Source organism: Coregonus clupeaformis, chromosome 34 (genome assembly GCF_020615455.1).
Source record: "Coregonus clupeaformis isolate EN_2021a chromosome 34, ASM2061545v1, whole genome shotgun sequence".
Lineage (NCBI taxonomy): Eukaryota > Metazoa > Chordata > Actinopteri > Salmoniformes > Salmonidae > Coregonus > Coregonus clupeaformis.
In genome coordinates this window covers 44,501,578-44,520,854 of record NC_059225.1, presented here as the reverse complement: position 1 = coordinate 44,520,854, position 19,277 = coordinate 44,501,578, and the positions used below count along the sequence as shown (strand labels likewise).

Below are 19,277 nucleotides of genomic sequence, written 5' to 3'. Positions count from 1 at the left end.
ATGAAATAACACATATGGAATCACGTAGTAACCAAATCTAAATAGATTTTAGATTTTAGATTCTTCAAAGTAGCCACCCTTTGCCTTGACAGCTTCGCACATTCTCTCAACCAGCTTCACCTGGAATGCTTTTCCAACAGTCTTGAAGGAGTTCCCACATATGCTGAGCACTTGTTGGCTGCTTTTCCTTCACTCTGCGGTCCAACTCATCCCAAACCATCTCAATTGGGTTGAGGTCGGGTGATTGTGGAGGCCAGGTCATCTGATGCAGCACTCCATCATTCTCCTTCTTGGTCAAATAGCCCTTACACAGCCTGGAGGTGTGTTGGGTCATTGTCCTGTTGAAAAACAAATGATAGTCCCACTAAGCGCAAACCAGATCGGATGGCATATCGCTGCAGAATGCTGTGGTAGCCATGCTGGTTAAGTGTGCCTTGAATTCGAAATAAATCACAGACAGTGTCACCAGCAAAGCACCCCCACACCATCACACCTCCTCCTCCATGCTTCACGGTGGGAACCACAAATGCGGAGATCTTCCGTTCACCTACTCTGCGTTTCACAAAGACACGGCGGTTGGAACCAAAAATCTCCAATTTGGACTCCAGACCAAAGGACGATTTCCACTGGTCTAATGTCCATTGCTCGTGTTTCTTGGTCCAAGCAGGTATCTTCTTCTTATTGGTGTCCTTTAGTAGTGGTTTCTTTGCAGCAATTCCACCATGAAGGCCTGATTCACGTAGTCTCTGAACAGTTGATGTTGAGATGTGTCAGTTACTTGAACTCTGTGAAGCATTTATTTGGGCTGCAATCTGAGGTGCAGTTAACTCTAATGAACTTATCCTCTGCAGCAGAGGTAACTCTGGGTCTTCCTTTCCAGTGGCGGTCCTCATGAGAGCCCGTTTCATCATAGCGCTTGATGGTTTTTGCGACTGCACTTGAAGAAACTTTCAAAGTTCTTGAAATCTTCCGGATCGACTGACCTTCATGTCTTAAAGTAATGATGGACTGTCATTTCTCTTTGCTTATTTGAGCTGTTCTTGACGTAATATGGACTTGGTCTTTTACCAAATAGGGCTATCTTTTGTATACCACCCCTACCTTGTCACAACACAACTGATTGGCTCAAACCCATTAAGAAGGAAAGAAATTCTACAAATTAACTTTTAAGAAGGCACACCTGTTAATTGAAATGCATTCCAGGTGACTACCTCATGAAGCTGGTTGAGAGAATGCCAAGAGTGTGCAAAGCTGTCATCAAGGCAAAGGGTGGCTACTTTGAAGAATCTAAAATCTAAAATATATTTTGATTTGTTTAACACTTTTTGGGTTACTACATGATTCCATTTGTGTTATTTGATAGTTTTGATGTCTTCACTATTATTCTACAACGTAGAAAATAATAAAAAATAAAGAAAAACCCTGGAATGAGTAGGTGTGTCCAAACATTTGACTGGTACTGTACATGTGTGTGTTTGCGTGTGTGTGCTTTCCTGTGTGTGTGTGCGCGTGTATGTGCGTGCAAGCTCGCTTGCATATGTGTGTGTTTACCCCTCTCAAGCACAATACCACCCCATGCACCTGCTATCCGCACTGGCAGCCCTGGTCCTCATCCTGCTACCATATGAATCCCCATCTGACCAGCAGGCCCAGAGCAATGCAACAGAGCTGATGTCAACCACGCAATATGTTTACCCTGCTCACAGTCACAGGGCTAACGACTGCTGCTATACAGCCCCACACAGAGATATTTTATTCATGAGCCACCGCTGCCTATCCATACTAACAACCCACTGTCTGCTGTGTTAGGTCATTATCAGACACACACACACACACACACACACACACGAGTGTGCGGGCACGCAAGCAACATACACACCACCAACCAGAGTACCAGACTCCCTGGTCAACTCTTGTAAGCATATTCTCAAAAAATGCATATTAGGAGAAGCTCATTGACAGACTAAATGTCAAGCCTGGTTTCTATCACAGGGAGGAAGATCAGAGGAGAAATCTGATGAGCATTTTAATATCTGTAGGTTATATCTCTCTCTCCTCTGCAGGAAATATGTTTCCACTAGACACATACTGTATCATGCAGGTAATAACCTACATATTACCCATGTGTGATGGATCAACAGTGATGCTATGGCCCTCAACAATGTTGATTAAAGTTGTAAATTCCAGTAACTTTCCCCAAATTCCCTGGTTTTCTAGAAATTCCGGTTGGAGGATTCCCAGATTTCCTGATTATTCCATCCTGCTTATTCCATCTTCCAACTGGGAAGTCTGATGCTGCCAGGGTTGATTATGGTGTAAATCAGTAGGGACCAGGAGGGTTCTGAGATATTTACAACAGAGTCATGTCAAAAACACAACATAAACTGCATTAGCATTTCAGCCATACTGGTAGAAATGAACAACTAAACAAAAGAGTGATTTACAAGTAAAGAAGGGAGCTGAATTCTATGAGTTGGGGCCTTAGAGAGAATGAGAGAGAAGGAGAGAGGATGAGAGAGGGGGAGAGAGGATGAGAGAGGAGGAGAGAGGATGAGAGAGGGGGAGAGAGGAGGAGAAGGAGGAGAGAAAGAGAGAGGAGGAGAGAGGATGAGAGAGGAGAGAGGATGAGAGAGGAGGAGAGAGGAGGAGAGAGAAGGATAGAGAAGGAGAAAGAAGGAGAGAGGAGAGAGGAGGAAAGAGGAGGAGAGAGGAGGAGAGAGGAGGATAGAAGGAGAGAGAAGGAGAGGGAATGAGATTGAAAGAGAGGAGAGGAGAGGAGGAGAGAGGAGGAGAGAGGATGAGAGAAGGAGAGAGAAGGAGAGAGGAGGAAAGAGGATGAGAGAAGGAGAGAGAAGGAGAGACAACAAAAAGAGAGTGGGAAAAGAAACAGGTTGGAATTCAATTTTCTCAGTGAGAGACAAGTTGTTTTTCATCCTTCCTTCCTCCCTCAATGTTGTTTGTGTGAGACATTTGAGTGACAAGCAAAATGAAAAGTGAGACATGCAGCATCCAGCTTCTGACTCACTGTGATCATCTGCCTTTCTTTTCTGTCTTGTTTCCCCTGCACTTGCAACATGACCTTCAGCGAATCCTGGGAGTTTTTCTTGCGCTTTTCGCACGGTGACATATGGTGCTACAATAAAATCTAATCTCAGCACTGATTGCAATGCGTCATAAACTCCCATCAACCCCAGAGAGAGGCTCCAGTGCTGCGGGTGTGCTGCCGGCGTCGGTACTGCGTTTAACCCCTTCCTCACCACTGGGATCCAACATGCAACTTCTCCTCTGTCTCTGCTGTCTTCTTATCCATGCTGTAACAGCAGTACAGGACTATACAGTATTCATCATGTACAGTAACACAGTGCTCCTAACACCATTTTGACTGACAGGGACCACCACTATAGTCTGACTCTGATTGAGAATCACTTCTATTAAAACTAGAACTAGAAACTGATTCAGAACCATCCAGTCCACAAAATCAGTCCACAAAACCAGTCCACAAACTAGTTCACAAACCAGTCCACAAATCAGTTCAGAAACCAGTCCACAAACCAGTTCACAAACCAGTCCACACACCAGTCCACACACCAGTCCACAAACCAGTTCACAAACCAGTTCACACACCAGTCCACAGATCAGTCCACAAACCAGTCCACAAACCAAGGAAAGTGCCAGATACTATACACTATTTGCTTATACAGTTGAAGTCGGAAGTTTACATACATTTAGGTTGGAGTCATTAAAACTTGTTTTTCAACCACTCCAAAAATGTGTTGTTAACAAACTATACTTTTGGCAAGTCGGTTAGGCCATCTACTTTGTGCATGACACAAGTAATTTTTCCAACAATTGTTTACAGACTGATTATTTCATTTATAATTCACTGTATCACAATTCCAGTGGGTCAGAAGTTTACATACACTAAGTTGACTGTGCCTTTAAACAGCTTGGAATATTCCAGAAAATGATGTCATGGCTTTAGAAGCTTCTGATAGGCTAATTGACATCATTTGAGTCGATTGGAGGTGTACCTGTGGATGTATTTCAAGGCCTACTTTCAAACTCAATGCCTCTTTGCTTGACATCATGGGAAAATCAAAAGAAATCAGCCAAGACCTCAGAAAATAAATTGTAGACCTCCACAAGTCCGGTTCATCCTTGGAGCAATTTCCAAACGCCTGAAGGTACCACGTTCATCTGTACAAACAATAGTACGCAAGTATAAAGACCATGGGACCACGCAGCCATCATACCGCTCAGGAAGGAGACGGATTCTGTCTCCCAGAGATGAATGTACTTTGGTGCGAAAAGTGCAAATCAATCCCAGAACAACAGCAAAGGACCTTGTGAAGATGCTGGAGGAAACAGGTACAAAAGTATATCCACAGTAAAACGAGTCCTATATCAACATAACCTGAAAGGCCGCTCAGCAAGGAAAAAGCCACTGCTCCAAAACCGCCATAAAAAAGCCAGACTACGGTTTGCAACTGCACATGGGGACAAAGATCGTACTTTATGGAGAAATGTCCTCTGGTCTGATGAAACAAAAATATAACTGTTTGGCCATAATGACCATCGTTATGTTTGGAGGAAAAAGGGGGAGCGCTTGCAAGCCGAAGAACACCATCCCAACAGTGAAGCACGGGGGTGGCAACATTATTTTTAAAAAAAATTGTCATTTAGCAGACGCTCTCATCCAGAGCGACTTACAGTTAGTGCTTACAGTTAGTGAGTGTATACATTTTTTATTTATTTTTATTCATTCTGGCCCCCCGTGGGGGGTGCTTTGCTGCAGGAGGGACTGGTTCACTTCACAAAATAGATGGCATCATGAGGAAGGAAAATTATGTGGATATATAGAAGCAACATCTCAAGACATCAGTCAGGAAGTTAAAGCTTGGTTGCAAATGGGTCTTCCAAATGGACAATGACCCCAAGCATACTTCCAATGTTGTGGCAAAATGGCTTAAGGACAACAAAGTCAAGGTATTGGAGTGGCCATCACAAAGCCCTGACCTCAATCCTATAGAAAATGTGTGGGCAGAACTGAAAAAGCGTATGCAAGCAAGGAGGCATACAAACCTGACTCAGTTACACCAGCTCTGTCAGAAGGAATGGGCCAAAATTCACCCAACTTATTGTAGGAAGGTTGTGGAAGGCTACCCGAAACGTTTGACCCAAGTTGCTACCAAATACTAATTGAGTGTATGTAAACTTCTGACCCACTGGGAATGTGATGAAATAAATAAAAGCTGAAATAAATCATTCTCTCTACTATTATTCTGACATTTCACATTCTTAAAATAAAGACAGGGACTTTTTACTAGGATAAAATGTCAGGAATTGTGAAAAACTGAGTTTAAATGTATTTGGCTAAGGTGTATGTAAACTTCCGACTTCAACTGTAATACACATTTTTGAGCCAATGTCTTGCCAGTTTCACTATCCAACTATTCCAAAACAAACTGTTCAAAATGTGATTTGTGTCGTCATACAACATGTTCTAACCAACAAAAACGATCAGCTAATGGCTAATTAAATCTGCCAATGACAGATTGAATGAGAGATTGAAATTGGAGCAATCATAATCATCCTGTGAAACACCTGTCCTCTCTCCAGGTGTGTTGCTGTGCTCACAGTGAAATGTCACCCAGCACACACTCTTTACCCAAGACTTATCAGCCAGCTATCGCAGCCATAGCAACACCATTCTAAGCCAAGTTTCTGTGATACTGTTCATAACAAACTCTTATTTTCTTTCAACCAAACCTGCTTCTGGAACTGCCACTAGACCTGCATCCCTTCTCTAGACAAAAGAAAGAACAGTATACAGTATAATTCATATTTTCACTGTCTCAGCAAAGAGCTTACCCAAAACCAAACCATGCATGAATGTAGCTAGCTATATCTACTGGGAGGTTAGTATTCAGTGTTCTTTGTGTTATTCGGCGTCATGGTAGGCAGTCATCACATGAAAGGAACCGAAATTCAATGATGAAGAGTTTGATTGTTATTTGCAGGTCCTGACTAGCAGACCTAAAGGAGGAGCGCCTTCATGTGCACACTCTTAGAAAAAAATGGTTCCAAAAAGGTTCTGCGGCTGTCCCCATAGGAGAACCCTTTTAGGTTCCAGGTAGAATCCTTTTTAGGTCCAGGTAGAACTTGTTTGGGTTCCATGTAGAACCCTTTGTGGAAAGGGTTCTACATGGAACCCCAAATGGTTCTACCTGGAACCAAAAGGGTTCTACCTGAAACCAAAAGGGGTTCTCCAAAGGGTTCTCCTACGGGGACAGCCGAAGAACCCTTTTTGGTTCTAGATAGCACCTTTTTTTCTAAGAGCGTAGTGTTGTGCTGTGTTCGTGTTCATGTTGTGTTGTGTATGTAGTGTTGTTTTGTACTCACTGTTTCCTCCAGGTCTGTTGGTGTGGAGCATAGCAGCATTCTCCTGTTCTCTGTAGGGGAACTGCAGTGTGGTGTCCAGGCTTCTAAAGCCTTCCCTCAATGAATGGTGTTTGTAGTATTCAATTAGTTCCTGTAACACACACGCACACACACACACATTCTCACAGTTAGCCAAATAGCCTCACACAAAAACACCATTGGCATGAAAATGATTTATGAAAAAATTGTAATGTGCTCTATATCATTCAACATTTGTTTTAAAATGTCCTCTGTCCAATGCCAATTAAATGAAAACGACAAAATGATTCACTTAATATGAAGATTAAAGGTTTGGGTGAAATAAAAGCTGCATACACCTACAGAGGACTAACAGTAAAATATTTTATAACTGCAGCTAAAAGCAGCACAATCCTGGGTGAATAGAAGGCAAAGAACACATCCAATTCACCCTGGACCGATCCTTGTCTATAATTCTCTACAAGGCCTACGGGCAGTAATGTAAAGCACACCACTAATCAGAGCTATTTTCACACAGCAAGGGGCTCAAAATAAGATTCATGTTTTGACATTTAATTAAAGAAACGCTGAGTGATTTATTTATGTGTGAAATGCAGAGGTGGTCTATAAAACGGAAACAGACTCACTAATATACTCCTGAACTTCTTGTTTTCTGCGATGTGGAAGCAGCCATCTCTGGTCAGGATCTTGATGTGCTTCACGTCATTGTTGTACCTGTGGGCCATGAATAAGTGATGAGTGTAATTTTCTGGTAATCATTGAGATCGATCCCCCAGTAGGGAGGGTGGGGGGGGTCTGGACGCTGCCATGGTAATGCTTGGGCCCAAAGGTTTCTGCAGCCTGGTCTCATAGACTAGAAGTAACATATTAAATGTAAACCAGGGACAAGAAATTATTATGATATGTTACGAATGGTATGGTTACATAAGACAGAAGGTTAATAAATAATACAAATAAAGGAGGGTGGTTGGTAGGGGTGGATGGGTGTGCATATAACGCGAATGTCTAGCAACCCAAAAGTTGCGTGTTTGAATTGCAGCATGGGCAACTTTAGCATTTTAGCTAATTAGCAACTTTTCAACTACTTACTACTTTTTAGCTACTTTGCTACTACTTAGCATGTTAGCTAACCTTTCCCCTAATCCTAAACCTAACCTTAACCCTTTAACCCTTTAACCTAATTCCTAACCTTAACCCTAACCTTAAACCCTAACCCTATAACCTAGCTAATGTTAGCCAGCTAGCTAAAGTTAGCTTTAACCCCCTAGCTAACATTAGCCACAACAAATTGGAATTCGTAACATATCACACGTTTTTCAAATTCGTATATATTGTATGTTTTACAAATTTGTAACATATCATTCTAACTGTAATTCGTAACATATCATACGAAATGGATGATGGACACCCACAAATGAATACATACCATACGAAACGTAAAATATCATACGAAATGCTCTGAGACTTGGGTTTCTGACACCTGAGTGATGGGGAGGGGTGTGTGTGAGTGAGTGTGTGTGTGTGTGTGTGCGTGTGTAGACGTCGATAGACAGGGGCACCATTCCTCATTACCCCTTGGGACCAGGGGAGGGGGCTGATGGAAGGGCAGTCGCCCCCATTTAGAGGGTCTCAGCAGGGCAGAGTGGGGCAGGGAGGAGGGGAGGGTATGGAGGGTATAGAGACACAGAGCCAATAGCGTCAGCCCCCTTTGTCTGTCTCTCTCAAAGAAAGCCTTCTCCTCTCTTGATCTCTATTATTATCCTCTTATCTCACTCTCAGAGCCGTAATCCCCCCAATAATATGGCCTAATCCATATTCTACGCACCAAAACAAACCCCAGTGACGGGACTATTGTACACTGAAATGCCAGAGCTTAATTTAGACTGACTGGACCCTCTTGGCTGGAGTCTTGTGGCTGTAGCTTGTGGAAGGAAGGCGGCAAGGCCTCAATAACACAGCAGTGTGATGCAGAGGGAGCCAAGGATAGGGCATTGTCTGTTTCAAACACTTTCTTAATGTAGTTTCCACACAGATGTGGAGTTTTCTTTTTTCTCTTTTTCTCTCGTTTTCTTTGTGATGGTTTAAATAACCTTGAGCAGGCTGTATAACAGTCTCTCTGGGTCTATTCACTAGCGCTGCAGCAGTATGCTTCACACGCAAGCAATTAAGACTTCAGCTCTGGTGGAACTTGAAGGCATTGAAAAGCTCTGCTTTCGTAAGAGAGGAAAAAAGGAGGAGATGAATTAAGTGGAGTTGAAGGGAACGTTTCAAGCAGCCTCTCAGAGCAGCTCTCCTTCTCTCTCTCTCTCTCTCTCTCTCTCTCTCTCTCTCTCTCTCTCTCTCTCTCTCTCTCTCTCTCTCTCTCTCTCTCTCTCTCTCTCTCTCTCTCTCTCTCTCTCTCTCTCTCTCTCTCTCTCTCTCTCTCTCTCTCTCTCTCTCTCTCTCTCTCTCTCCCTCTCTCTCTTTCTCTCTCCCTCTCTCTCAGCTCTACCGGCTCCCTTCAGGGAAGGAGTGTTGCAACCCAACCTGGGACAGAAACGGCGGCGGGTAGCCTAGTAGCCTAGGGCGGCTGGTAGTCTAGCGGTTAGAGCGTTGGGCCAGTAACCGAAAGATCACTAGTTTGAATACCCGAGCTGACAAGGTGAAAAATATGTTGATGTGCCCTTGAGCAAGGCACTTAAACCTAATTTGCTCCAGGGGAGCCGTACTACTATGGCTGATCCTGTAAAACAACACTGCACCTATCCGGAGTATGTGACAATAAAACATCTTATTTTTTGACGCTGCATATCATTGGCATGTTCCAACCTGTCTGAACATACAGTACCGTAATCTGTCTATCTACAGCTTGGGGTGACTGAAATGATACAGTGATAACACGCAAAAGTGTTATTTTCCCATCTACCTCGCGTGTAGTTTAAATGTGTTTGCAGCAATGCTACACAGCATGTAAAACAAATACCACTGTACTGTAGCACTCACTTATCAGAATCATTACTCCTGCACGTCTCACCTCATTGTTGTAGTTATTTCGTAAGTCACTTTTCAATGCATGTATTGTCCAATGCCATCCTTTAGCCAATGCTCTTAACCAGAGCAGAGCAACAAACAGTACAGTCTGTGCCGAGAGTTAATGGTAGGACTGAACCAGCACTGACAGTAGAGGAAGGGTATGGTATTCTCCTGTGTGACTAATGATTCATGTAAGCTTTAAGAGGACTATTTGCAAAGTGTGACTGTGCTGTGTATACTGTACTGTGCTGTGCTGTACTGTGCTGTACTGTGCTTTGTATACTGTGCTATGCTGTACTGCGCTGTGCTGTACTGTGCTATGCTGTACTGTGCTGTACTCTACCGGGCTGTGCTGTACTGTACTGTGCTGTGCTGTACTGGGCTGTGCTGTACTTGGCTGTGCTGTACTGTGCTGTACTGTACCGGGCTATGCTGTACTGTACTGTACTGTGCTGTGCTGTACCGGGCTGTGCTGTACTGTACTGTACTGTGCTGTGCTGTACTGGGCTGTGCTGTACTTGGCTGTGCTGTACTATACTGTACTGGGCTGTACTGTGCTGTGCTGTACTGTACTGTACTGTACTGTGCTGTGCTGTGCTGTGCTGTACTGGGCTGTACTGTGCTGTACTGTGCTGTACTGTGCTGTACTGGGCTGGGCTGTACTGTACTGTGCTGTACTGGGCTGGGCTGTACTGTACTGTACTGGGATGTGCTGTGCTGTACTGTGCTGTACTGGGCTGGGCTGTACTGTACCGTGCTGTGTATGCTGTACTGTGCTGCTCACTTACTTAATGCTGATGGCGTACTCTGTGAACTCGCGGCTCCGGTGGCGGACCAGGTAGGTGCTATTCCCTCTGTTGATCAGTTCTGCCTCAGCCTGAAGTCTCTCCATGGGCCCAGCAAACCTACAGTCCAGGAGGCACTGACAGGTTACAGAACTGTATTTAAATAAAATCAAATCACATTTTATTTGTCACATGCACGAATACAACAGGTGTAGACCTTACAGTGAAATGCTTACTTACAAGCCCTTAACCAACAATGCAGTTTGAAGAAAGAATACCAAAAATATATATATATAATAATAATAAAATTAATAATTATAAAATAATACGAAATAAAAGTAACAAATAATTAAAGAGCAGCAGTAAAAATAACAATAGCGAGGCTATATACAGGGGTTACCGGTACCGAGTCAATGTGCGGGGGCACCGGTTAGTCGAGGTAATTGGGGTAATATGTACATGTAGGTAGAGTTATTAAAGTGACTATGCATAGATAATAAACAGAGAGTAGCAGCAGCGTAAAAGAAGAGTGGCGGGCAGTGCAAATAGTCTGGGTAGCCATTTGATTAGATGTTCAGGAGTCTTATGGCTTGGGGGTAGAAGTTGTTTAGAAGCCTCTTGGACCTAGTCTTGGCGCTTCGTTACCGCTTGTCGTGCGGTAGCAGAGAGAACAGTCTATGACTAGGGTGGCTGGAGTCTTTGACAATTTTTAGGGCCTTCCTCTGACACCGCCTACTATAGAGGTCCTGGATGGCAGGAAGCTTGGCCCCAGTGATGTACTGGGCCGTACGCACTACCCTCTGTAGTGCCTTGCGGTAGGAGGCAGAGCTGTTGCCATACCAGGCAGTGATGCAACCAGTCAGGATGCTCTCGATGGTGCAGCTGTAGAACCTTTTGAGGATCTGAGGACCCATGCCAAATCTTTTCAGTCTCCTTAGGGGGAATAGGTTTTGTCGTGCCCTCTTCACGACTGTCTTGGTGTGCTTGGACCATGTTAGTTTGTTGGTGATGTGGACACCAAGGAACTCGAAGCTCTCAACCTGCTCCACTACAGCTCCGTCGATGAGAATGGGGGCTTGCTCGTTCCTCTTCTTTTTCCTGTAGTCCACAATCATCTCCTTTGTCTTGATCACGTTGAGGGAGAGGTTGTTGTCCTGGCACCACACGGCCAGGTCTCTGACCTCCTCCCTATAGGCTGTCACGTCGTTGTCGGTCATCAGGCCTACCACTGTTGTGTCATCGGCAAACTTAATGATGGTGTTGGAGTCGTGCCTGGCCATGCAGTCATGAGTGAACAGGGAGTACAGGAGGGGACTGAGCACGCACCCCTGAGGGGCCCCAGTGTTGTGGATCAGCGTGGCGGATGTGATGTTACCTACCCTTACCACCTGGGTGCGGCCCATCAGGAAGTCCAGGATCCAGTTGCAGAGGGAGGTGTTTAGTCCCAGGGTCCTTAGCTTAGTGATGAGCTTTGAGGGCACTATGGTGTTGAACGCTGAGCTGTAGTCAATGAATAGCAATCTCACATACAGTGGGGAGAACAAGTATTTGATACACTGCCGATTTTGCAGGTTTTCCTACTTACAAAGCATGTAGAGGTCTGTAATTTTTATCATAGGTACACTTCAACTGTGAGAGACGGAATCTAAAACAAAAATCCAGAAAATCACATTGTATGATTTTTAAGTAATTAATTTGCATTTTATTGCATGACATAAGTATTTGATACATCAGAAAAGCAGAACTTTATATTTGGTACAGAAACCTTTGTTTGCAATTACAGAGATCATACGTTTCCTGTAGGTCTTGACCAGGTTTGCACACACTGCAGCAGGGATTTTGGCCCACTCCTCCATACAGACCTTCTCCAGATCCTTCAGGTTTCGGGGGCTGTCGCTGGGCAATACAGACTTTCAGCTCCCCTCCAAAGATTTTCTATTGGGTTCAGGTCTGGAGACTGGCTAGAGCCACTCCAGGACCTTGAGATGCTTCTTACGGAGCCACTCCTTAGTTGCCCTGGCTGTGTGTTTCGAGTCGTTGTCATGCTGGCAGACCCAGCCACGACTCCATCTTCAATGCTCTTACTGAGGGAAGGAGGTTGTTGGCCAGGATCTCGCGATACATGGCCCCATCCATCCTCCCCCTCAATACGGTGCAGTCGTCCTGTCCCCTCTGCAGAAAAGCATCCCCAAAGAATTATGTTTCCACCTCCATGCTTCACGGTTGGGATGGTGTTCTTGGGGTTGTACTCATCCTTCTTCTTCCTCCAAACACAGCCAGTGGAGTTTAGACCAAAAGCTCTATTTTTGTCTCATCAGACCACATGACCTTCTCCCATTCCTCCTCTGGATCATCCAGATGGTCATTGGCAAACTTCAGACGGACCTGGACATGCGCTGGCTTGAGCAGGGGGACCTTGCGTACGCTGCAGGATTTTAATCCATGACGGCGTAGTGTGTTACTAATGGTTTTCTTTGAGACTGTGGTCCCAGCTCTCTTCAGGTCATTGACCAGGTCCTGCCGTGTAGTTCTGGGCTGATCCCTCACCTTCCTCATGATCATTGATGCCCCACGAGGTGAGATCTTGCATGGAGCCCCAGACCGAGGGTGATTGACCGTCATCTTGAACTTCTTCTATTTTCTAATAATTGCGCCAACAGTTGTTGCCTTCTCACCAAGCCTATTGTCCTATAGCCCATCCCAGCCTTGTGCAGGTCTACAATTTTATCCCTGATGTCCTTATACAGCTCTCTGGTCTTGGCCATTGTGGAGAGGTTGGAGTCTGTTTGATTGAGTGTGTGGACAGGTGTCTTTTATACAGGTAACGAGTTCAAACAGGTGCAGTTAATACAGGTAATGAGTGGAGAACAGGAGGGCTTCTTAAAGAAAAACTAACAGGTCTGTGAGAGCCGGAATTCTTACTGGTTGGTAGGTGATCAAATACTTATCTCATGCAATAGAATGCAAATTAATTACTTAAAAATCATACAATGTGATTTTCTGGATTTTTGTTTTAGATTCCGTCTCTCACAGTTGAAGTGTACCTATGATAAAAATTACAGACCTCTACATGCTTTGTAAGTAGGAAAACCTGCAAAATCGGCAGTGTATCAAATACTTGTTCTCCCCACTGTAGGTGTTCCTTTTGTCCAGGTGTGAAAAGGCAGTGTGATGCGCAATAGAGATTGCATCATCTGTGGCTCTGTTGGGGCGATATGCAAATTGGAGTGGGTCTAGGGTTTCTGGGATAATGGTGTTGATGTGAGCCATGACCAGCCTTTCAAAGCACTTCATGGCTACAGATGTGAGTGCTACGGGTCGGTAGTCATTTATACAGGTTGCCTTAGTGTTCTTGGGCACAGGGACTATGGTGGTCTGCTTGAAACATGTTGGTATTACAGACTCAGACAGGGAGAGGTTGAATATGTCAGTGAAGACACTTGCCAGTTGGTCAGCGCATGCTCAGAGTACACGTCCTGGTAATCCGTCTGGCCCTGCGGCCTTGTGAATGTTGACCTATTTAAAAGGTCTTACTCACATCGGCTACGGAGAGCGTGATCACACAGTCATCCGGAACAGCTGATGCTCTCATGCATGTTTCAGTGTTACTTGCCTCGAAGCGAGCATAGAAGTAATTTAGCTCGTCTGGTAGGCTCGTGTCACTGGGCAGCTCGCAGCTGTGCTTCCCTTTGTAGTCTGTAATAGTTTGCAAGCCCTGCCACATCCGACGAGCGTCGGAGCCGGTGTAGTACGATTCGATCTTAGTCCTGTATTGATGCTTTGCCTGTTTGATGGTTTGTCGGAGGGCATAGCTGGATTTCTTATAAGCTTCCGGGTTAGAGTCCTGCTCCTTGAAATCGGCAGCTCTACCCTTTAGCTCAGTGCGGATGTTGCCTGTAATCCATGGCTTCTGGTTGGGGTATGTACGTACAGTCACTGTGGGGACAACGTCGCAATGCACTTAGTGATGAAGCCAGTGACTGATGTGGTGTACTCCTCAATGCCATCGGAAGAATCCCGGAAAATATTCCAGTCTGTGCTAGCAAACAGTCCTGTAGCTTAGCATTTGCTTCATCTGACCACTTTTTTATTGACCGAGTCACTGGTGCTCCTGCTTTAGTTTTTGCTTGTAAGCAGGAATCAGGAGGATAGAATTATGGTCAGATTTTCCAAATGGAGGGCGAGGGAGAGCTTTGTATGCGTCTCTGTGTGTGGAGTAAAGGTGGTCTAGAGTTTTTTCCCTCTGGTTGCACATTTAACATGCTGGCAGAAATGAGGTAAAACGGATTTAAGTTTCCCTGCATTAAAGTCCCCGGCCACTAGGAGAGCCGCCTCTGGATGAGCGTTTTCCTGTTTGCTTATGGCCGTATACAGTTCATTGAGTGCGGCCTTTGTGCCAGCATCGGTTTGTGGTGGTAAATAGACAGCTACGAAAAATATAGATGAAAACTCTCTTGGTAGATAGTGTGGTCTACAGCTTATCATGAGATACTCTACCTCAGGTGAGCAAAACCTTGAGACTTCCTTACATATCGTGCACCAGCTGTTGTTTACAAATATACATAGACCGACACCCCTTGTCTTACCAGAGGCTGCTGTTCTATCCTGCCAATACAGTGTATAACCCGCCAGCTGTATGTTATTCATCTCATCGTTCAGCCACGACTCGGTGAAACATAAGATATTACAGTTTTTAATGTCCCGTTGGTAGGATATTCGTGCCTGTAGTTCGTCCATTTTATTATCAAGCGATTGTAAGTAGGCCAATAGTATCGATGGCAAAGGCAGATTAGCCACTCGTCACCTGCTCCTTACCAAGCACCCCGATCTCCTTCCGCGATATCTCATTTTCTTTCATAAAATAAAAATGATTCGTCCAGTTCAAGGTGAGTAATCCCTGTTCTGATCTCCAGAAGCTCTTTTCGGTCATAAGAGATGGTAGCAGCAACATTATGTACAAAATAAGTTAAAAACAATGCGAAAAAACACACAAAATAGCACGGTTGGTTAAGAGTCCATAAAACGGCAGCCATCCCCTCTGGCGCCATTACTATATTCTACACAGGTAGCACGTACAGTATGATACTTGTAATTGCCCCTCAGGAGATAAATAAAGTAGTATTCAATTGAATAGGGAGCTTAGATATACAGAGAAACACACAGGTATACACAGGCAACATCTAATGACAGAAAAACTACCAAACTGTCTACCCTACACTCACAAATAATGATTTTACTAAACTACAGCCTACATGACCTAACAACCACATATTTATTCTGAAAGGTTGATAAACTACTTGTAATGCTCCACCATATGTGCTACTGTTACAATTAATGGTATGATAACTTGAGGTCATTATCATGCATTTTTGTATTCAAGTTTGGTGAGGACCAGGCGAACGTGAACATACCAGGGTTGTGTGGAGTAGTCGACAGGTTTGGGGACCTGGGGGTAAAGACGAGAGACAGTGATAGATACAGAGAGCGATACAGAGAGAGATACAGAGAGAGATACAGAGAGAGATACAGAGAGAGAGAGAGAGAGAGAGAGAGAGAGAGAGAGAGAGAGAGAGAGAGAGAGAGAGAGAGAGAGAGAGAGAGAGAGAGAGAGAGAGAGAGAAAGAAAGAGAAAGAGTGTGTTTGTGTGAGAGCGAGAGAGAGAGAGAGAGAGAGAGAGAGAGAGAGAGAGAGAGAGAGAGAGAGAGAGAGAGAGAGAGAGAGTGTGTTTGTGTGAGAGAGAGAGAGAGAGAGAGAGAGAGAGAGAGAGAGAGAGAGAGAGAGAGAGAGAAACATGTGAACCATTGTTCTTTCATTCCCACGAATCCCACCCAACCTGAATCTCACTATTTCATCCATCTAAGTCAGTAAATAATGTATTTTCCCCTATTGGCAAACTAAGTCAACTGTAGTCTCTTTTTTGGCGGTAGTCCCGGCTACCCTAGATACGTTTAACGTCATGTTTGGGTTTTGTTGTAAACAGGTGGTTTGGTGGTTCTTATGACCTTAATGAAGTAGGATAATGTATTTGTTATCTTTATGATGGTGTAAGCATTCAGATAGCACTGTAGGTCATCTGCTCTGTGTCATTGTAAAAGTCCATCGATGAGCTGCTGAGCTCAGTTGGTAGAGCATGGCGCTTGCAACGCCAGGGTTGTGGGTTCATTTCCCACGGGGGGCCAGTATAAAAAAAATTAAAAAATTAAAATAATGTATGCACTCACTAACTGTAAGTCGCTCTGGATAAGAGTGTCTGCTAAATGACTAAAATGTCAAATGTAAATGTAATTTTGTCTGACTAAGAACAGACACATTACAGCAATGTGAATTCTGAAGGAACATGATGATAAAATCAAGTCATAAAGTTATAATTCAAAATGCACAAAATATAGTTTTACTAGTAAATGTTTCAAATGCATTTAGTAATAGAGGACAGCATTTCCCAAACTCGGTCCTGGGGACCACAAGGGTTGCAAGTTCTTTGCACTAGCACTACACAGCTGATTTAAATAGTCAACTCATCATCAAGGTAAGAAATGTGAAATTACACAGTAAAGTATCTAAACTGTCTTTTTTAATCCAACTGTTAAATTAAATACTGCAGTTAAAGCTACATGTATTATCTTCTTTAAACATAATCAGGTAAAATCACCTACAATTTCCACAAAGATAAACTGCCTAACAATCATCTCACCACCTGGAAGAATATGTTCATCTGCCTGCTTACCCACCCGAGTGTCTACTCTACTGCTAGGACAACACAGTGCTGAGTGTTTAGCTTACACATGGGCACGGCTTCACGGCGTCGCTTGGAAAGAAGCCAACCTCTCTCGTCGTCAGAATTTTGCCCTGAAACCATAGCAGAGAGAGAGAGAGAGAGAGAGAGAGAGAGAGAGAGAGAGAGAGAGAGAGAGAGAGAGAGAGAGAGAGAGAGAGAGAGAGAGAGAGAGAGAGAGAGAGAGAGGGAGAGTGAGAGAGAGAGAGACAGAGAGACACAGAGGGAAAACGAGGGAGAGAGAGAGAGAGATAATTGCGTTACATTCGGCTGGGTGACTTCTTGTAATTTAGCAACAATTCGGTCAGCAACGCAGAGCAGATTTACAGGCATAGTTAATTATTGTTTAAATAATCGCTCATGGAGAGAGTTGAGTTAAGGAACAGCTGAGACTGAGGACTTTCTTCTCTCCCACTGGTAATGACTCGAAGGGAGTCTAGTAGCCTGTAATACAATGCAGACTCATTGGCTGATTTAACATGTGTGTGTGTGTGTGTGTGTGTGTGTGTGTGTGTGTGTGTGTGTGTGTGTGTGTGTGTGTGCGCGTGTGCCACGTTTCCCTGCCTAATCTCCCACTTTCTTTCTATTCTCTTTCAGGCTCTTTCACACACATAGATATAGCACATCTGAGCCTCTTCCTCCCACACTTGGGCCCATCTGATTTTGTTAGGCCTGCGCTCCTGAAGCGCCCCTGATACAGTTAGCCTAATCACATTTTATCAGTGCTCTTGGAAAGCTCTGCTATTGGTTATGGGGTTATGGGGCTCTGATGAGTGTTGTGATAATCATCAAGCCTTAACCCTGTTAGAGTAAACAGACGCAAGCCAAGGGGGGGAAATGAAATTACAGTGATCGATTATATTAATCTAGCACCAGCACAGGAATTATGGTCTGCTGGTTACCACGGTGATGAATAATGAGCATTCAGTAATTCGGTCTGCTGTCACAGAGATGAAGTAACCTAAAGGTGATGATGTAAAGATGTAATTTTTTACACAATATCAAATTAAATATATTAAATGATAAATATATAACTCTCATTCAACAGCTAAGGTATTGGTGATTGTCCACTGCTTGGCGGTACACCTCCCCCGAAATAGCATTAAACAAAATTTGCATGCTAGAGATGAATCTGTGTGAATATCAAAAATGACGCTCACCACACACACAAAAATACACACATACGCACACTCACACACATGCCCACTCCTCCCAGCCTATGCCAGCTATAGTGAGGCTGTGCCAGAAAAGTGACAGTGCTGAAAAGCCTGGGCTATCACACCTAGTGTCTCTGACTCCAGTATGTCTGACTGAACACAGGCCAGTCCATAGAGAGAGAAAGGAAGTGGGAGAGAGGTGAAAATGGAAGGTGTGAGAAAGAGGGGAGGGATGGGAAGGGAGAGAGAGAGAGATAGAGAGAGCGAGAGAGAGAGAGAGCGCTTCTATTTCTATGCCCCAGTGGACTTAGGCAGAGCCAGAGCAGACAGCAGAAATAGCAAATAGCCGTCCTCCCTGCTGCTGCTGTTGTAACGCCATCCATCCAGCCATCCAGCCAGCCAGCCAGCAAACAAGCCAGCCAGCTAGCCCAAAACACACAAACACAGAGCTGGAAGGTGTCTGAATGGGCATGTGCCTCTGTTTGGTTTGGAAAGTCACAAAAACACACATTGGCAGGGTAAGCTGTACACAAAGGCGGTGATGCCCACACCCTAATCTGGCGTGCTCCTGGAGGCCTGTTATTGTTCTCCCAGATTAAAGACGCATCATGGAAAAATGTGCTTGTGCGTACGTGTGTTATAAGACTTCCCCCACCTGACAACATGGTGAAATGTTCAGTGCCAACACATCTGTTGTCAGGGTGTTATGTCTCCCTGTGTACCCCCCGTGTTTACAAGAACTTGTCAATGTTGCTGTAAAAATGCCTCGCTGAAACCTACAGCTTGTAACAACAGTTTCAACAATTAACAAAGCAGTGGATTAGCCAGTGTTTCATGTGCAGTCATCCTTAGCAGTGTGTGACAGACAGACAATGCAGCTAGATATACACTGGAGTCACACTGGAGTCACACAGTGCAGAGGCACAGTCAGATTAGAATAAACTGCCAAACAAAACAATCCAGTCTAAGAAAATCAATAAGACCCATGTTGATTACTGAATATTGTGAGAATTAAACAGAAATCTTAAACAGAAAGAAGACTTACACTTGTTGCTATATACTAAATAGAATGACAGCTTTCCTTCCATTTAGTTATTGTCCCAGTCTAATAGGTGTGTCTTTCAATAGGTG

General features: G+C 44.2%; 1 protein-coding gene across 2 annotated transcripts in view; it reads right to left on the bottom strand.

Moving 5' to 3' along the window:
* The window catches only part of LOC121550091 (guanine nucleotide exchange factor VAV3), a 144,652-nt gene that overhangs the window by 5,319 nt on the left and 120,056 nt on the right, over positions 1-19,277 (bottom strand). For both annotated transcript variants that reach the window (XM_041862223.2, XM_041862224.2), the window contains exons 21-25: positions 16,998-17,063; positions 15,629-15,663; positions 10,221-10,337; positions 7,047-7,134; positions 6,403-6,532 (exon numbers count right to left, since the gene is read on the bottom strand). In XM_041862223.2, the coding sequence (XP_041718157.1) occupies positions 6,403-6,532; positions 7,047-7,134; positions 10,221-10,337; positions 15,629-15,663; positions 16,998-17,063 (436 nt within the window). The remainder of the gene's footprint in view (positions 1-6,402; positions 6,533-7,046; positions 7,135-10,220; positions 10,338-15,628; positions 15,664-16,997; positions 17,064-19,277) is intronic.